We start from the raw sequence: 16,760 nt of genomic DNA on the forward strand, positions 1-16,760 counted from the left end.
GTAAAGGGTAAGTAGTGTCTGTCAATTGATAGAATACTCTTATTTTCCAAGTTCTGAGTCCACCCTTGACTTCAAAGAAAGGAGCAACCTTCAAAGCTTTTTTTGAGTCCGTTCATTCACTTGTGCACATCTCGGGAGAAAGTAAAATGGACAGAAGGGGGGAAAATCAGGATACTCTTCTGCTTCTTTTCTACTTTGCTTAACATTAACCATCTAAGTGTTTGCTAACTTCACCCGAAAGGATCAAATGAGAAGAAGACCACAGAAGCTCACTACATGCTAGCTTATTTATTACACTGTAATGGAATACAATTAGAGGATCTCACTCCTTTATTTCTACATGATCCACCATCCTATTTTCTTCTTTTCTCTTTTTTTCCACTTTGAGAATGATTTGTGTGTGCTTCTCCCTAAAATCTGTAGAATGGTTTCAAAGCTTAGTTTCCAGCATTTTCCTTAAGTATTTTCTGTGATTTAAGGCACCTGGGGGGAGGGATAGACGAGCTTCCACATCAACGGATGATGCTTTTTATCTTTATAAGTGACCCACAGTTTGGTTACTGGTGCAATGAGAAATTAAGAAAAGTGCACATGTCAATGACTGCCATTTCACAGTCACTCAAATCAGAACTGGGATGCCACAAAAACAACTCCCTGTTAGCCCAGAGAAGAAAAAAAGAAGAAAGAAAGTAAAGGGGAAATTCAGATTAGTCACAAAGAAGTTCCCCGCCTGCTGCAAAGCGGCAGTATTAAAACTGAAGAGAGTCCGCTCTGCTCTTTCAATTGCCTCTTATCTCTGGTCCTGCCACCTCTGTGGATTTGCTGATTGATACGCCTGGTTTTATCTTCAGCCCTTTCTTGGCAGGGGAGACTTCAATTCTCTCTCAGATCCCCCTTTGGCTCAGTTTTCATCTTTGCTGCATCCAGACTGTGAAGATGGAAGGGGTCCAGCCCCTGGATGAGAATGTGAGAAACGCGCCAGGTCTGAGATTCCAGACACACAAGCTCATGCTGGTGGCCTCTGTGGTCCAGGGGCTGGGGCTGCTCCTGTGCCTCACCTACATCTGCCTGCACTTTTATGCTCCTCAGGTAAGATGCACACCCGGCACCTTGTTGCCACCAGCTCACGCTGATGGCAGCTCCAATAGCTGCAAAGGGTCACTTGGAAAGAATCTGATAACCAAATTGTCCAGGTGTTTGTTTTTTTCTCCCCTCCCCCCCCACCCTAGCAATTTTAAAGTGTGGTTAAACACCCTCTGGTCTCCTTTTTCCTTCCCTTTTCTCAGTAGTGGCAATGGTGGGGCACAGTGGAGGTAGGGCAGGGGCGCTGCTTCTGGATTATTCTCTTTTTCTTGGCAATGCAGGAATACTGGTATTTTTTTATGAGCCGTCACTTTGAAGCTTCGAGTCATTGATATAGCTGGTTTACCTATTTTCTTAGTTAGCGTCTGATCAGGGAATTAATATAAAAAGCAAATAAAATGAGCTCAGTTCCACTTTGCCATTGTATTCATAAAACCCAAAGGCACTCGTGGACATTTGCTCCTGCTTTGCAAAGAATGCTGAAGGTATCAATAGTAAGTTCTTTTAAGTAGCTAATAGTTCTTTTAAAGGCAGAGATGTGTGTGTTCCGTGCATCCGCGCACATGGCCAAACATTTACTCCAACAACTTACCCTGATATTCTCACAGTTTTTCTCTACCAATTACAACGTACAGACATCACTTTGTCTATTTTATACTTTATCCAATATATTATGTGGTGGGTGCATCTTTCTAGTATTTCCCCCACCTAATGAAGATATTCCTTGCAATCTCCCTTCTCTTTATTCTGATCCCCTTTACATTTCTTTTTTCTTATGTATTTGTTCAGACCTGCAAATACTATTCAGTCTTGAAGGATGTTCTTGACTGCTGGCAACTCCACTGAAAATAAATGTACAGTCTGCCCATGTTCCCTTGTTGAGGCTAGTCTGATCATACTGTTTCCCTGGCCGGTTGCTTGAGTTTAGAAAAGTCTGTCCCTGGTAAAGATTAGACAATAGGAACTTTTATTTCTGATGGACAGGTCAGAGTCTGAGTATCTCAAACAAAACTAGGATAAGACCAGTGGAGTCCTGGCAGACGCCTGGGCTTGCCTCTGCCCACCGGAAACAGGGGTTTTCAGTGCAGAGAGGCTGGTGAGAGTGTGGTTGTGATCACTGTACTGCAAAGAGGGCTCACATCCCCCGATTCCAGAAGTGTAGCAGGTGTCATGCTCAAGTCTGCAGACTGGCGAGCAGAACACCACACTCACCCTCTCCTCATCATGCCTTTCTTTCTCTCTGCAGAACCCTTTGGGTGCAATTAGAATAGGCAATTTGGGTCGCGAGTGTGGGGGTGGTGCAATGTGTCCATGGCAGGGTGCCTAAGACGCAGACCGGAATTAGGCTCTTCCGAGAAGAAAACAAAGAGCGTAACCAAAAATAGAACAGCTGAGTGCATGCACCAGGTCTGGGAGCCCTGAGAGTGCTTTTTCAAATAACCACAGTGTCACAGACACTGTGACGATGAAAAGACAGGACAGATGGCTCCAGTCAAGACTCAACTAGGGCTGTAGTAGGAGAGAGCCAAAGGTGAAATGGATGCATATAGCCCGCTGGTGGCAGAGTGGCCCTGGACTAGAAATACCCAGGGGATGCTGAGAAGGAGAGGGATCTTTTCTGCCAAGTCACCCAGCAGCTCTGTGATCGAGCGTGGAAGGAAAGCTGAGTGCTGGTTTCCAGAACAGTAGAATTCATGGGGAGCATTCTTTGATCCTGGTGCAGAAATGGAAGCAAAGACATAGGAGGTACAGTAGAGCTGGTGGCTCAAGAAACGTGCTCTCATATACTCTGGATACGGAATTTTTTGGCACAGACTTGATATGAATTTTAATTTTTTCTTATTTCTAGCTAGACTGTTTGAGCTAACATAAATATCTCATACTGTTATAGGATGCAGCACAATGGGTCCTTACATTTAATCTCATATACTTTATTGCGGGGGGAGGGGGAGATAGCACAAATAGATCATATATATTTCTCCCTGGAACTTGATGAAATGGTGGTGGTAGCAGTGTGTGTGTGTGTGTGTGTGTGTGTGAGAGAGAGAGAGAGAGAGAGAGAGAGAGAGAGAGAGAGAGAGAGAGAGAAAGAGAGAGAGGGAGTGGGCGACATTGAGAGAGAAGGGTGTAGAGTAGCTGTTGAAAAAGGGACACTTTCTAAACTCATTGATAAAATTGTTTGGAATTTTGGTTGAAGCATTGGCTAGATGATGATGCAAAAACCCTCTACTTTTATAAAACAATATTGCAGTGATCTGTAATATTGCAATGAATTTCCATTTGGGTGTTATCTCAAGTGAGCCGAGTACTCATCACTCACCCAGTTAAGTTGGATTTTTTTTTTTGTAGGAAAAAGATACTTGGAGAATAATCATAATTTCCCTCATATTTTAGATTTAATTTTTAGCCTTATGAAATAACTGATTATATGAAAGGCTCTGTAAAACACAGATGTAGTTATTAAATTCCTTGGGCAATTAACTTTCCCCTCATCATTCCATGACATTAGGTTGATTTCTGTGCACAGCACAAGTTCTCATTTTGGAATGTCAGAAAAATAAAAGATAGACTTTTCCCTCTCATATAAGTCACTTCCCTCTTTGGGCTTTGATTTTCTCATGTGTAAGCAATTGGATCAAATGATCAGAAAGATCTCTTCCAGCTCAATATTCTATGAATATGAACTTTATACATATATTCAGAGAATGGAATGAGATTTTGAGAAATACAAAATATAAGTTAGTAGATTTTTGTGTCTGAGATGAATTTCCTGGTTCTTAAGAAGGGGTGGAAGGAAATCAAATTTGCATATATATTTGTAATTTATGCTTATTTATATACTATGTACATATCTAAATAACCTGTTATGTGTTAGCAAAATACCCTATTTAGAAGGAGGAAAGAAGTGGATGCTAGAAGAATATCTATGGTACAAATTATAAAACTGAGTGCTTCTGTCACCAAAAATAATACATGCTCTTTGGATATTTATTTAAAGTATTAGGCTTCTAGTTTTACCTATTACTTAGCTTGAAACAATGGCAGAAAAGTAGCTCAACTTACAAATATAACTTACACATTTATATATATAATTTTTATAAATATAATTTATAAATTTTATTTGTGTATCTCTGGATGATTGAAGCTAGGCTCTTCCAAGATTTGTATCTCCCTCATCATGGCAATTTATAGATGTGAGGCTTTTAGTGATAATTCTTTAGCAAATTTCAGTTGAAGGTTTATATTCTCAACACTTACTGCCGGGTAAAACAGAAGTAGAGGAAACTGTAAAGTGAGCTGACCAGATCTGATTAGAATTCAGTTTCTTGATGAAGGCTATAACTTGGACTTTTTTTTGTATTGTTAAGGGAGAAAAAAGACGCTTTTTTTAGCCTGAAAAATCTTGTCTCAGATTAACTCAGTTTAAATGTATCCCCATGTAATCTAACAAGAGTTTTAGAAATTCCTTTTTGAAAAAAAAAAAGCCAGACATGCAAATAAATGATTTTCAATGCAAATGAATTTACATTTCATAAGCGATTCCATGGTAATAACAAAGAAACATCTGAAGTATTGAACTGATTTGTCATTAAGTATTTGGAAGCTCTAAAGGGGGTACTAATAATAATGTATAGAATCATTGCATTTTTGAGCGGGCATTACACATAGTCTACTTACAGTTAAGAAAACTAGAGAGGGTAAGAGCTGGGAAGGAGGTAATGCTATAGCTGATATTAAAAGGAAGAGTAAAAAGTCTTTAAGTAGATAAGAAGGATGGTAGTGGTTGGGAAGGGGGTAGAAGGTTTTCTAGGTACTTGTTCAGTTGATTGTTCAAAATGGTTGAAGTTGAGTGTTCCTAGGCCAAAATGGTGGAAGGTAAAGCTTGAAAGGGCTGTGACTCATGCTAGGGAACACACTTCCTTCCATTACATGCAAAAAAACCAAAAAACAAAAAAACAAAAAAAAACACACCAAAAAACAAAACAAAAAAACAGGAAAAATTACCCAAACTGCTGCTTCTCCAAATTTCGCTTCTGTTCTGTGGTCAACATATTTCTATAGATAGAAAGTGAGTCTAGCCCTGACTGATTTGGCTCAATGGATAGAGCTTCAGCCTGTGGACTGAAGGGTCCTGGGTTCGATTCTGGCCAAGGGCACATGCTTGAGTTGCGGGCTCAATCCCCAATAAGGGGTGTGCAGGAGGCAGCCAATCAATGATTCTCTCTCATCATTGATGTTTCTATCTCTCTCTCCCTCTCCTTGCCTCTTTAAAATCAATAAAATATATTTTTTAAAAAAAGAAAGTGAGTCTAATCTCATGCAGCACTAGGGGGCGCTATAATAAAACTAACCATTCTCAGATGGTTTAATGAAGCCTACACTTTTCTCAAGGAGTCAAGATAAGAAAACCTTTTTTGAGAAGCCAAATACTCAACAGGTATAAGAGGACGAACAAGGGAGGCCTCATCTGATACTTTATAAATGAAAAATTTTGATATAGTACTGACCCAAGTTGAAAATAGGATAGAAAAATTAGTACTGGGTTCATGCTGGAAATGTCACATGTGTCCGAGTATGGAAACACACATACACACACACACACACACACACACACACACACACACACACACGAGTTCCCAATGTAGATTTAGGGATAGAGTCTCCCGATTCCACTTCTCTGACTTCAGCCCCTCGTTATAGGCACAGAGTAGACCCAGTCCTGCCTCGGGGCTAATCACCTGCCCTTCCAATCCTATTTCTTTTAATAGAAATTACTTCTGTGTCTACTTTCAGAGAACCTGTACTCTCCACTCATGTCAGGGATTCTGTCTGCATCCATGGAAAATTAACATTAACCTTCTGGAATAATTTAGGTGAGAAGAGCCATGTACAGTGTTGTTATGAGTGAAAATAACTGACTTACAAAAGGTTATTTCACATCAATGGTCACAAATGGAACATATGGTTGCATTAGGATGAAAGAGAATTCCATACCATCCTACGGCTTGTGTATTTTGTTTGTAGCCACTCATACTTTCAATATCCATATCTTTTTTAAATGAAGGAATCAACACACTTCCTTACAAAAAATACAAAACATTTCCAAGTTTAGAGCAAGTCATTGAGGTATAGAGGAGAGCATGTTGGGCCAGAAATTACAAGGCTCTGGTTCAGTTCAGTCTTTAATGTTGTGACTCTGAGTAAATTTCCTGAAATTCCCTGAGCGTCAGTTTAATCATTTTCAAAATTGGGATTTGGTAGTTGTGAAGAGCAAATGTGTTACAGAGCTTTGGAAATGATGGTTATTATTCAAGGACATGCTTCCCTAAGCACTGTACCACTGAAATGTTTTCCTTGTAGCATGTGTACACACACACACACACACACACACACACACACACCATAACTCAAATCTCAGAAAGCATATCATAGGGTTAACCTTAATTTCATGGACTTTGACTTCCTTACTATAGTTTTTAGGATTAAAAAACCCCAGCTGGGATGTGAATCATACCTTTGTCCAGCATCTCCACAGCTGTAGATACTCCTGGCCTATTAGTCACTCAGTTGCCACCTTGGATTTTAGACCTACTGTTGAGATATCGCAGTGCTTGTGTTCAAGCCACCCTTATTTTACTTAATAATAGCTCCAAAGTGCAAGAGTAGTGATGCTGGAACTTTTGCTATGCCTAAGAGAAGCCAGAAAGTGCTTCCTTTAAATGAAAAGGTATGTATGTATAGGATAAACATAGTATATATGGGATTCGGTACTATCCGTGGTTTCAGGCATCCCCTGGCTGTTTGGAACATATCCCCAATGGGTAAAGGGGGATGACTGTAATTAATTATTTTCTTTTCAGCAGAACTTTTATTCTGAAATACAACTTAGGTGGGTTTTTAATTTGTATTGATTTTTCTACTTTGAGAACATGTAACTGCTATTTAAGAACATATTCTGATTGATAGAAAAATTGACAAATAGACCTACACTTTAGTTCTTCTAATACTAATTTAATAAGAGCTTGTGGTTAGAAAGTCTCATTCCCTTATTGCTGCATTGCAAATATGGGGAACAGAGGGGTCCAGTGAGTTTTCATGATGGACCCTCAGGGCTGGGCTTCCCTGTAGGTAGCCAGGGCATAAGCCTAGAGAACCAGAGAAACTCTTCAACAAAGGTCAGGAGGAAACTGACAATGAACATGACAAAAAATGATAAACAAGCATCCAAATAGTCATTAAGGAAAAATATAAAAGCCCTTTGGGGTTATAAAATAAGTTGTAAAATACCTACTTTACAGGTCAGTAATATAAAATATATTTTGAATTATTTGTGTTGACTGATTAATGTTTTTAGCTTCCAAGGTCCCTAAAGATCTTAATCTGACCCTGTACATGGTATGATGAAGACTAGGAATGTAAAGCCTTTTTTAGGGGGTGAGTGTCACCTGTAATAAACAGTCTCTCATTTTTACAGATGTTTTGCCCACTTTTGTTTCTACTTCTTCACCATGACTTCGGAGGAAGATAGATATTTGTGTGCAGTTTTACAATGAGGAAACATGAGGCATTACAGACTTGTCTGGGTTCATATTGAAAGGTCATGCAGAAAAAAAAAAGGTCATGCAGGGCCATAGCCAGTTTTGTTCAGTGGTTAGAGTGTCAGCCTGTGGACTGAAGGGTCCCAGGTTCGATTCTGGTCAAGGGCACATGCCCAGGTTGTGGGCTTAATTCCCAGTACAGGGTGTGCAGGAGGCAGACTATCAATGATTCTCTCTCATTGTTGATATTTCTGTCTCTCTCCCTCTCCCTTCCTCTCTGAAGTCAATAAAAATATATTTTAAAGAAAATCACAAAGCCCATTTCTAAAAAAAAAAAAAAAAAAGACTAGGACAAGTTGCTGAAAGTGGGCAAATTCTGTACAAGCGAGTCTTTGTCTTCTGGCTTCTCAGACAGCAGGCGAGAGAGCTTGATGAACATGAGGGCTGAGTGGCTCTGGTGTAGGCAGTAGCTACCACCAAGCAGCTCCTAGCAAGTAATTCGAAGGCTGGGGCTACTGTGAACACTGACGCTGACCTCCATGTGCCCTGCACCATCCTTGGCCCACACCGAATAATGCCTTCTCCCCTTTCTTTAAGGTAGCGGTTCTCAACCTGTGGGTCGAGACCTCTTTGGGGGTCGAACGACCCTTTCACAGGGGTTGCCTAAGACCATCGGAAAACACATATATAATTACATATTGTTTTTGTGATTAATCACTATGCTTTAATTATGTTCAATTTGTAACAATGAAATGGGGGTCACCACAACGTGAGGAACTGTATTAAGGGGTCGCGGCATTAGGAAGGTTGAGAACCACTGCTTTAAGGATATAAGTTATATCAGATTTAGGGTCAGCCCTAATCTAGTGGACCTCATGTTACATCTGCAAAGACCCCTTTTCCAAATAAAGTCATGTACAGAGTTCAGGTGGATGTTAATTTTGTAGGAGACACTATTCAGCTCACTATAAACCATTGATTCATTTACTTATCCCAACAGTATCTGTAGAGTGTCAATTACCTGTCAGACACAGAGGAAACAATGGTGAGCAAGACATGGTCTTTCTTGCCCTCCCAGAGTTTCCAACCCTGTGTTTAAAGCAGACACTAAAAGAAGCAAAGTGTTGGTTAGAGCCAATGTCTAATATTATGTGATTATGAAGTCCCTAACTAAGGAGCAGGCATAGTCTTAGGGGCTAAGATCCCTCTTAGCTCAGCAAACATTTACTTAACTGAACTCCATTATGATTGAGGCAGGGTGAGATGTATGATAATACAGTGAGTACACTGTAACTGACCCTTCCAGTTGCTTAGAAACTAAGCTGCTACAGAATGTTATGCTGCAGACGCACCCAATCACCAAGGTGAGGAAGTGAGTTCTTAGAAATGTTTTGGCAGATGCCTCTGTGGGTATACTTTGAGGACTTCCCCAGTTCATGTGGAAAGGGAAACCCAGATATGAGAAAATCTTCCCCTTGAGGACAGCAAAAGTTGGATGCTTTTGGTTCATTCCTGAGATCCCTCGTAGGAATCTGTTAATTGCTAAGCTTCTGAGACAATGAACCTGCAGTTCTTATTCTCTGAGATAGAGAGGACAGGGTCCTCTCTGTGGGGTAGCCATTACTAAGTAATTGTGACAAGAAAAAGGGAAGTTTTTAGAGAGGGGGGGTTATGTTAGGATATCGCATGGATTGTGTAGTAGAGAAGAGAATGAAGGTTAAGAGAGAGCTTATAGCAGAAAGGTGCTGACAGTCATGGTGAAGGGTGGGAAGGAGAAAGAGAGGGTTTGGGATAATAATTAAAATGGCTGTTCTTTGTGGCATTAGATCCCAATAGACTCTTTATTCAACATGGTTTTCAGAGCCACACATCTTCGTTTCTAAGAAATGTAACTTTCGGGATGAGGTTTTTCTGAATGTGGAAGGCTGCTTGGGCAAAGAACCAGTTTTGCCCGTTCTTCCTAGTCCCCTCTCTGCGTGGGGTTCTGAACTTTCCTGATCAGAAGGTAAGGCCTTGCCCTTGGTAAGGAGGCTGTTTCTGCTGAGCACCACCGAATGCCTCAGGATGAGAGTCTAGCTTCCCAGCTGACTGCCATGGCTGAGGATGGAAAATTCCATCTTCCCCTGCAGAGGCTCCTTGAGATGCACCCTGAGAGGTGGTGAGGGTGTGCATTCATGATCTCTCAGGTCTCTTCTGACATGAAGCCAAGGCACAGGGAGGAGATGTTCACATCCCAGTGGAGGTGGCATGGTGAACTGGGGAGTCCCCATCACAGATCTGTTTCCCCACCGTGCTCCACTGACTCCCACACTACCCCTCTCCCACCTAACATCTTGACATTGTGGCTGGGTATCAAGTGAGGAAGGGCAAGGCCCACAGAGTGAAGGTAGAGCCCATGCCCTGGTTTCATACCTTCCAGAGGCTCATTCCTTCCTGCCAAGAATTACCCGCAAGACAAATGCCAAGTGAGTAAAATAATTGCCAACATCCTAGTAAGTTAGAATTAGAAACTCTCTCCAAAGATGAGCTCCTGGGAACATGGTACAGGCTGCTGGGTAAAGGCTGAACATCAGATGTTTCCCAGTTTTGTTCTCCAACAGCTCAGTGTTCAAGGTACTGTGAGAGGCCAGAAAAGGACCTACTTCTGACTCTTCCTGCAGCACCTGTCTACTTTGTACTTGTCCTTGGGGCTGCTGCCCACCGTCAGGTCAATTGCACCTCTTCAGAGCCCAGCTAAAGGTTGGGCCAAATTGTACTACACAGACAACTATGTAGAGCTGGCTGAGGAGATCGTCTCTGGAGAACCTCTGGAGTATTTTGAAATATATCTGAATATTTTGACAACTATCTAAAACCCAATATTTTAATCTTGATCAGTACTGATGGTGAAAATACTTCAAATTAATCTTAGACCCTCAAATACTTTCATAAGGGTAAATATCAGAAGATTTTTTTTTTACCCACACACAAACATGGTCTTTTTATATACATATATATCAGCACAAGAAAAATCCTCAGATCTTCTCCAGAGACTAACAAAATAGAAAATATCAAAGGTCCCAGAGGAGTTCTACATCCAAGGACAAGCTACACAATAAAGCTTCTTCAATCTGGAAATGTCTGAAGACTCCACACTGTCTCCAAACTCCTGTCAGTCTACACTGACGAAGTTCTCCAGAGATCTCCTTAGCCAACTCTACATGGTTGTCTGTGTAGTACAGTCTACACACCACAATCAGAGTACAGCCCTGATGTTTGAATGAGACCATGTCAGAAGCATGAGTGTACAAGAAGTCATGTTCTAGTTGAACCTTGTATTTTTATAGATAAGTTGAGACCAAGAAAGGGAAGATTTCAACTCCACCCCTCCATTCCCGTATGATTTCCATTATACCACACAAGTAGCCCCCACTCCCATTCAAATTTGGAGTGAGGAGGAACCCCTAAGTAGATTTTATTAATATTCCATTCTTGTGTCCACTTCAGTGTCAAGCTCAGAGGAGAGAGAAGTCGGCACACACAGCAGATTGGCAGGGTGGTAGTCTCACCATGAACTCATCACAAGAGCACAAAGGGAGCACTCAGGGCTCAGGCTTCCCTCCTGGGTGTGAGGGCTGTCATAAGTGAAGCCAAGAAACGAGGAATGACAGAGTTACCAGAGATGAAGGGACATTCTTGTTGGATAGAACTAAGAAAGCAAGTATTTTCTAAAGCTTACCATGCACTTGGCAAATTGCTGGGTGCTTTCACATATGCTATCTTATTTAAACTTCACAGTCATCTCCTGGGAATATTCCAATAACAATATGCCTTATTTTCACTGGCATGAGAGCTGAAGCTCAGGAATGCTACATAATGTTTCCAAATTCGTAAAATTAGAGAAGTCACAATTTGAACTGAATCTGACCCTCAAGGCTATGCTCTCTGTCTCATCTTACCACGCTTATTCAAGGGCAAAAAGATTAGAGAAAATGGTTGGCTAGAATGTAAGACACAGAAAGGATATGTGTGGAAATGAAGTTTGACCAGGAGGTTGGAGCCGGGCCATGGAGAACTTTGAATGGGGCACTGTGGGGGTATTTCTGGGCAGTGGGGTTATCCGCATGAGTTAATCAGGTATGGAGGGTGAGGGGAAGAGTTAGGGCAGGGCAGGGAGCAAGAAGAAGGACCATTTATTTTATTTCACAACATTGCCTAAACTTAATGGTACTGATGCTAGTTAGAGACTTCTGAGAATATGTCTATTTCTAACACTGAGTAACCATCAGGACAAGGAACAGAAAGCTTCAGTCTGGAGTTCCAGTAGCTCTAACCAAGAGAGGAAGTCATGTGAGCTTTCCTTGTTGCCTCTCAGCCTCTTGGTCTCAGAGAACATCCCCTGGGTCACTACTACCCTTACATCATCAGGGCGCTTCAAAACTGTGGTAGATTTCCTTGAACTGCAGAAACCATGTGGAGATTTTTGCATAGCCAGTCAAATAATCCAATCATGAGGGCTTTCAGATCAGAGGGCTTGACGTAAGTTTGGGGATGAGGAAGCCTTGTTTTTTCCTCTTCTATGAAAATTGACTTAGGGTTACAACTTCAGAAACCTGGATCATGGACGGTTAGTGCTGAAAGGGATCTCTTGAACTTCTAGTAATTTTTAAAGATGAGAAACTGATGTCTAGAGAAGTTGTGAAACTTGCCCATGATGACACCATCCCTGCCTGGCTGGCATTAGAACTCAGTTTGCTGAGCCCTGCACTCTCTGAATTTAGCCAGGTGGCCGTTCATGCTGGACTGACTTGCTGGCTTAGAGAGCAGTGGGGCATTTATTCACCCCCTGGGGATTATGAATTGGCAGGGCTGGAAAAGTCTCTCCCTTCTACCTCCCAGGCCTGTTGGTTTCGGCTGGGTTAGGCTTGTGCTTTGACTTCTACGGGAAATAGGGGATTCCTCGTTCGCGTGGGCAGTCACTAGAGGAATCCACTTGAGTGCGGCTACTTGTATGCCAGCGAGTGGGAGGCAGGGATTACACACTCCAGGGCATGAAAACAAATTCCTCCCCACACCTCCATCAGCCAAAAAGCATCCTGCGGAGAGAGCTGTTGTTCTTGGCAGACACAAGAGACAGTGCGCTTTCTTTTCTCGCTTTCCCTTTTTAGTAGGTGATGTAAGCAGATGGTACAAAATTGAAAAAAAGTCGACCATGAAAAGTAAGGGGCACTCCCATTCTTGACTTCAGGCTTCCAGTTCCTTTCTCCAGAGGCAACACTTGCAAACAGTGTTTTGTGTGTCCTTTCAGATAGAGTCAATGCCCATGCAAGCCATATTTTTATTTTTTTAAATACACAGTCATATACTTTATACATGATTCTGCCTTTTGCTTTTTTTTTTTTTTGCTTCATATACTTTATAGTTTGCTCCTGATTGAACTTCTTTGCTCTCTTCCCCATCAAATTACTGCAGACATTTTACCCTTGGGCTTCCTCTCTCCTTTCTTGATGTTAAATACTCTCTGGGTTCAAATTAGGTTTTCAAGCTTTTAAGGAGAAGGGAGAAAACCGATGTAAAAAATAGACTATATTCACATCTACCAAACTCTGAAGGATTACACTAGTTTTAGTTGGTAGTGTGCCCTGAAAACACTTTTACACTTGCATTAGAGCTAGGAAGCTTCCAGAATTCACTCCCAGTGCATTCTGGAAGGTGGATCGGGCACAGCCTTCTTCAGGAGGGGATGGATCTTTGCGACTGAATGGGTTTCTTGACAAGATGACTATTAAATGCTCTGTTATCCAAAATGAGAAATTGGGACTCAGTGAGCTAAAACAACACACCAAAGGAGAGTTTGGCAGGGCTGAGCACAGACCTTGGTGCTTGCATGAAAGGGCAGAATACTCCTAACTTATCTTAAGGGGTGTTACAGAAAGGCCAGCGGGCAGGTTGGCAGTCTGGGTCTATTCTCCATGGAAAAAACCCAAGTCTTTGGCAAGTCGCTCCCTCTCTAGTCTACTCCATTTCTGTTTCATAGAATATGACTTGTTAATTCCATTTCTTCACCATTTTATTTTCCTAAAAATATCTCTTTGCTTTCTTCAGGTGCCACCTCAGTATCCTCCAATTCAAAGTATCGGAGCACAATTTACTGGTAAGTGTTGTCGAAAGTTTGATTTTTTTAAAAAGAATTTTTCCCTCGGAATCTCTTCATTTCCTCCAGAACACAAGATCTCACCCTTTCTTAGGGAAGCATTAAATCCTGGAATACCTGGACCTTGCGTGTTGTTTATATTTGAGACAAAGAAGGTGTATAAAGAAGAAAAGGGGAGTCATTAGTTGCCAAATCTGTGCTTAATTCCTTTAGATGCCTTACTAATCCTTCCAGGAACCCTCTGAGCAGGAATTATTCTTTTTTTTTTTTTTTTGTTACTCCTAACCCGAAGATATTCCCCAACCCCCGACTGAGTTTTAGAGAGAGTGGAAGGGAGGGGAAGAGACAGATAGAAAAATCCATGTGAGAGAGACACATTAATTGATTGCCTCCCGCACTGCCCCCAACTGGGGCCAGGGATTAAGCCTGCAACCGAATTATGTGCCCTTGACCTGAATCAAACCTGTAATCCTTTAGTCTGTGGGCTGACACTCTAACCACTGAGAACAATTCTAGGGTGGAATTATTCTTATTTTTAAGGTAAGGAAACTAAGGCTTTACTTATTTAGTTTTGCCAGTAATTCTGGTATAGGTCAAGATTTTACGTTAATGAGAGTTGGGGGAGGCCCCAGGTGTGAAGGCCAGGTGATACTTCACCAGGACAGCATGACTTGGATCCATGACTAACACTAAAACACCCACCAGTAGTTTCTTTTTAAAAAAATATATTTTATTGATTTTTTTAGAGAGAGGAAGGAAGAGGGATAGAGAGAAACATTGATGAGAGATAAATATCGATCAGCTGCCTCCTGCACACCTCCCACTGGGGATGTGCCCACAACCAAGATACATGCCCTTGACTGGAATCAAACCTGGGACCCTTGAGTCCTGGGACCCTTGAGTCCACAGGCCAACGCTCTATCCACTGAGCCAAACCGGTTAGGGCCACCAGTAGTTTCTTTAAGGCTATTCACTATCAAGTTCTCCTGAGCCTGAGGGAAGTACATCTTGCCCTCCATAAGAGGTCTTCATTTCCAGTTCAAGCATGCCCCCATGGGCCTGGTTCAGAGCAAGAATTATTGATTGTGTGTGCAGCAGTGGGGACCTACTCTTTCCTATTACCAAGGGACATGGGCCAGAGTGGGGAGTCTGAGATGTGGTTGCTTGGCCATATCAGGGCTAATTGAAAAGAAATTAAGGCTTTTTGGCTTACCCTTGGAATGGCTCCTCACAAGGGTACCAAAGCCATCACTCTGTGTCGTCTTTCTCCTCCTCCTCCCCCTCCTCTTCTTCCTCCTGTGAAAGCAGCTCTTCCCCAGGCACCTCCCAGGAAAAGCTGGTGACAAGGTAGAAGCGAGAGGCAGGCCTTTGTTCTGGCAGCTCTTTCACCTGCCTCTTTCCGGGCAGAGCCTGAGCCCACTGACACTCTGTGCACAGCGGCATCATTAAGTTTCAGCAACTGCTGGTAAAAGCCAGTAGTAAATGCTGCTGGGAAGTCTAGTACCAGGGCATGTGAAAATGTGCATTTCACAGTCAGGTGGAGAGAGAATAGGGAAGAGCTCAAAGCAATGGCCCTCCCGGCACCCTTTGCTCCTATTGAGCTATTGAACAAGGAAGCCCTGAGGTTGCCAGTCCCTCCTTGTTCTGAAAATCAGGGAAACCTCCAAGCTCCATTTCCTGCCGCAGGTCTGTTGTGACAACCGCAATGACTTTAATCTCTCCATTCTTGAGTTCCAGCCCCATCAGGAACTGTCTTGGGTGCCAGTGCTAGCTCTACCTGCTCTTCCATCCCATGGGTAAAGCACAATGCCCGCTTCCTCTCATTCTCAAAATCTCTTCCTATCGCTCTCTTTTTATGTTTCTAGATGTGTAAGAATGTTGTTGCCCAAAGTTGTGCTAAGGAATCATTCTTTTTTTATTTCTTCTTGTCCTACCCTCCTTAGAGTGTGACAATGAAAAAGGTTTCATCCTCACATCCCGAAGCAAGGAGGAAACCATGAAGATACAAGACAACTCAATCCCCATCCCATGTGATGGGTTTTATCTCATCTCCCTGAAGGGCTACTTCTCCCAGGAGCTCAGCCTCAGCCTTCATTACAGGATAAACCGGAAACCCCTCTTGTCCCATGACAAGGTCACGTTTGTTGACTCCATTATCGTGGCCTCTCTGCGTTTCAAGGACAAAGTCTACTTGAATGTGACCACTCACAATACCTCCTGTGCAGACATCCAGGTGAATGGTGGGGAGTTAATTCTCATTCATCAAAATCCCGGTAGTTTCTGTGCTGAATGAGGACCTGATGGCCACACCTAAGCCAGGCACCAAGCTCGAATGCCACAATGGGGGTGGACAGGACACTGGTTCTTCCTTGGTAGTGGGGGAGTCATCCCAGATCAGCCCCCACCTCTGGCTACACAGGATGTGACCAGAAGAAGATTCCCCCACTCCCACTCAGGGATATTTAAGAGTTATTTTACGTATCATTTAACTTTATTTATCCTCCAATCTTCTAAAGCACCTAGCCCTCATCCTTCACAATTGCCTCAAGCCTGTCAGGTACCTCTGCCGAAGAAGAAAATAGGTGCCCCTTCTTCATGATACCAATTGTTTCTATTGGTCAGGAAATGGTCATAATAAACTTGCTTTATTGAAAAAGACACTGGACGAGCATTTGCTGGAAATCTGGCATCTGGCACTGTCGAAATGAAGATGACCAAGGAGGGGGCGATGAATCAGCCGGAAGTGGTGTGGACCCACTGACAACCGCAGCTGCCTCTCCAGGATGGATTGGGTTGCAGTCTGCATGTTGCCTAAATACCTCTCACTGGGTGCAGTTAAGAAGGAAAACCAACTTGTGAACAGCTGTCAGGACTTGGTGAAGATAAAGATTACTCTGTGTCTGGGCTTTTTTTCCTCTACCACATTGCTTTCCCAGCCTCCAAATGTTCTTAATAGCAATTTCCCCCCTCAAAAATCCAGTAAGAATTTAAAGAGTCTGGGGAGT

The 16,760-nt window shown here is 42.4% G+C and overlaps 1 protein-coding gene across 1 annotated transcript; it reads left to right on the forward strand.

Annotated features, from left to right (window-relative positions):
• Positions 1 to 519: 519 nt before the first annotated feature.
• On the forward strand, positions 520 to 16,369 carry TNFSF4 (TNF superfamily member 4). The gene is given in 5 exon segments (XM_059674595.1): positions 520 to 579; positions 582 to 758; positions 760 to 1,089; positions 13,707 to 13,755; positions 15,699 to 16,369. Coding segments are annotated over 5 exon segments (966 nt in total). The 3' UTR covers positions 16,049 to 16,369.
• The last annotated feature ends 391 nt before the right edge of the window (positions 16,370 to 16,760 follow it).

Source organism: Myotis daubentonii, chromosome 18 (genome assembly GCF_963259705.1).
Source record: "Myotis daubentonii chromosome 18, mMyoDau2.1, whole genome shotgun sequence".
NCBI lineage: Eukaryota > Metazoa > Chordata > Mammalia > Chiroptera > Vespertilionidae > Myotis > Myotis daubentonii.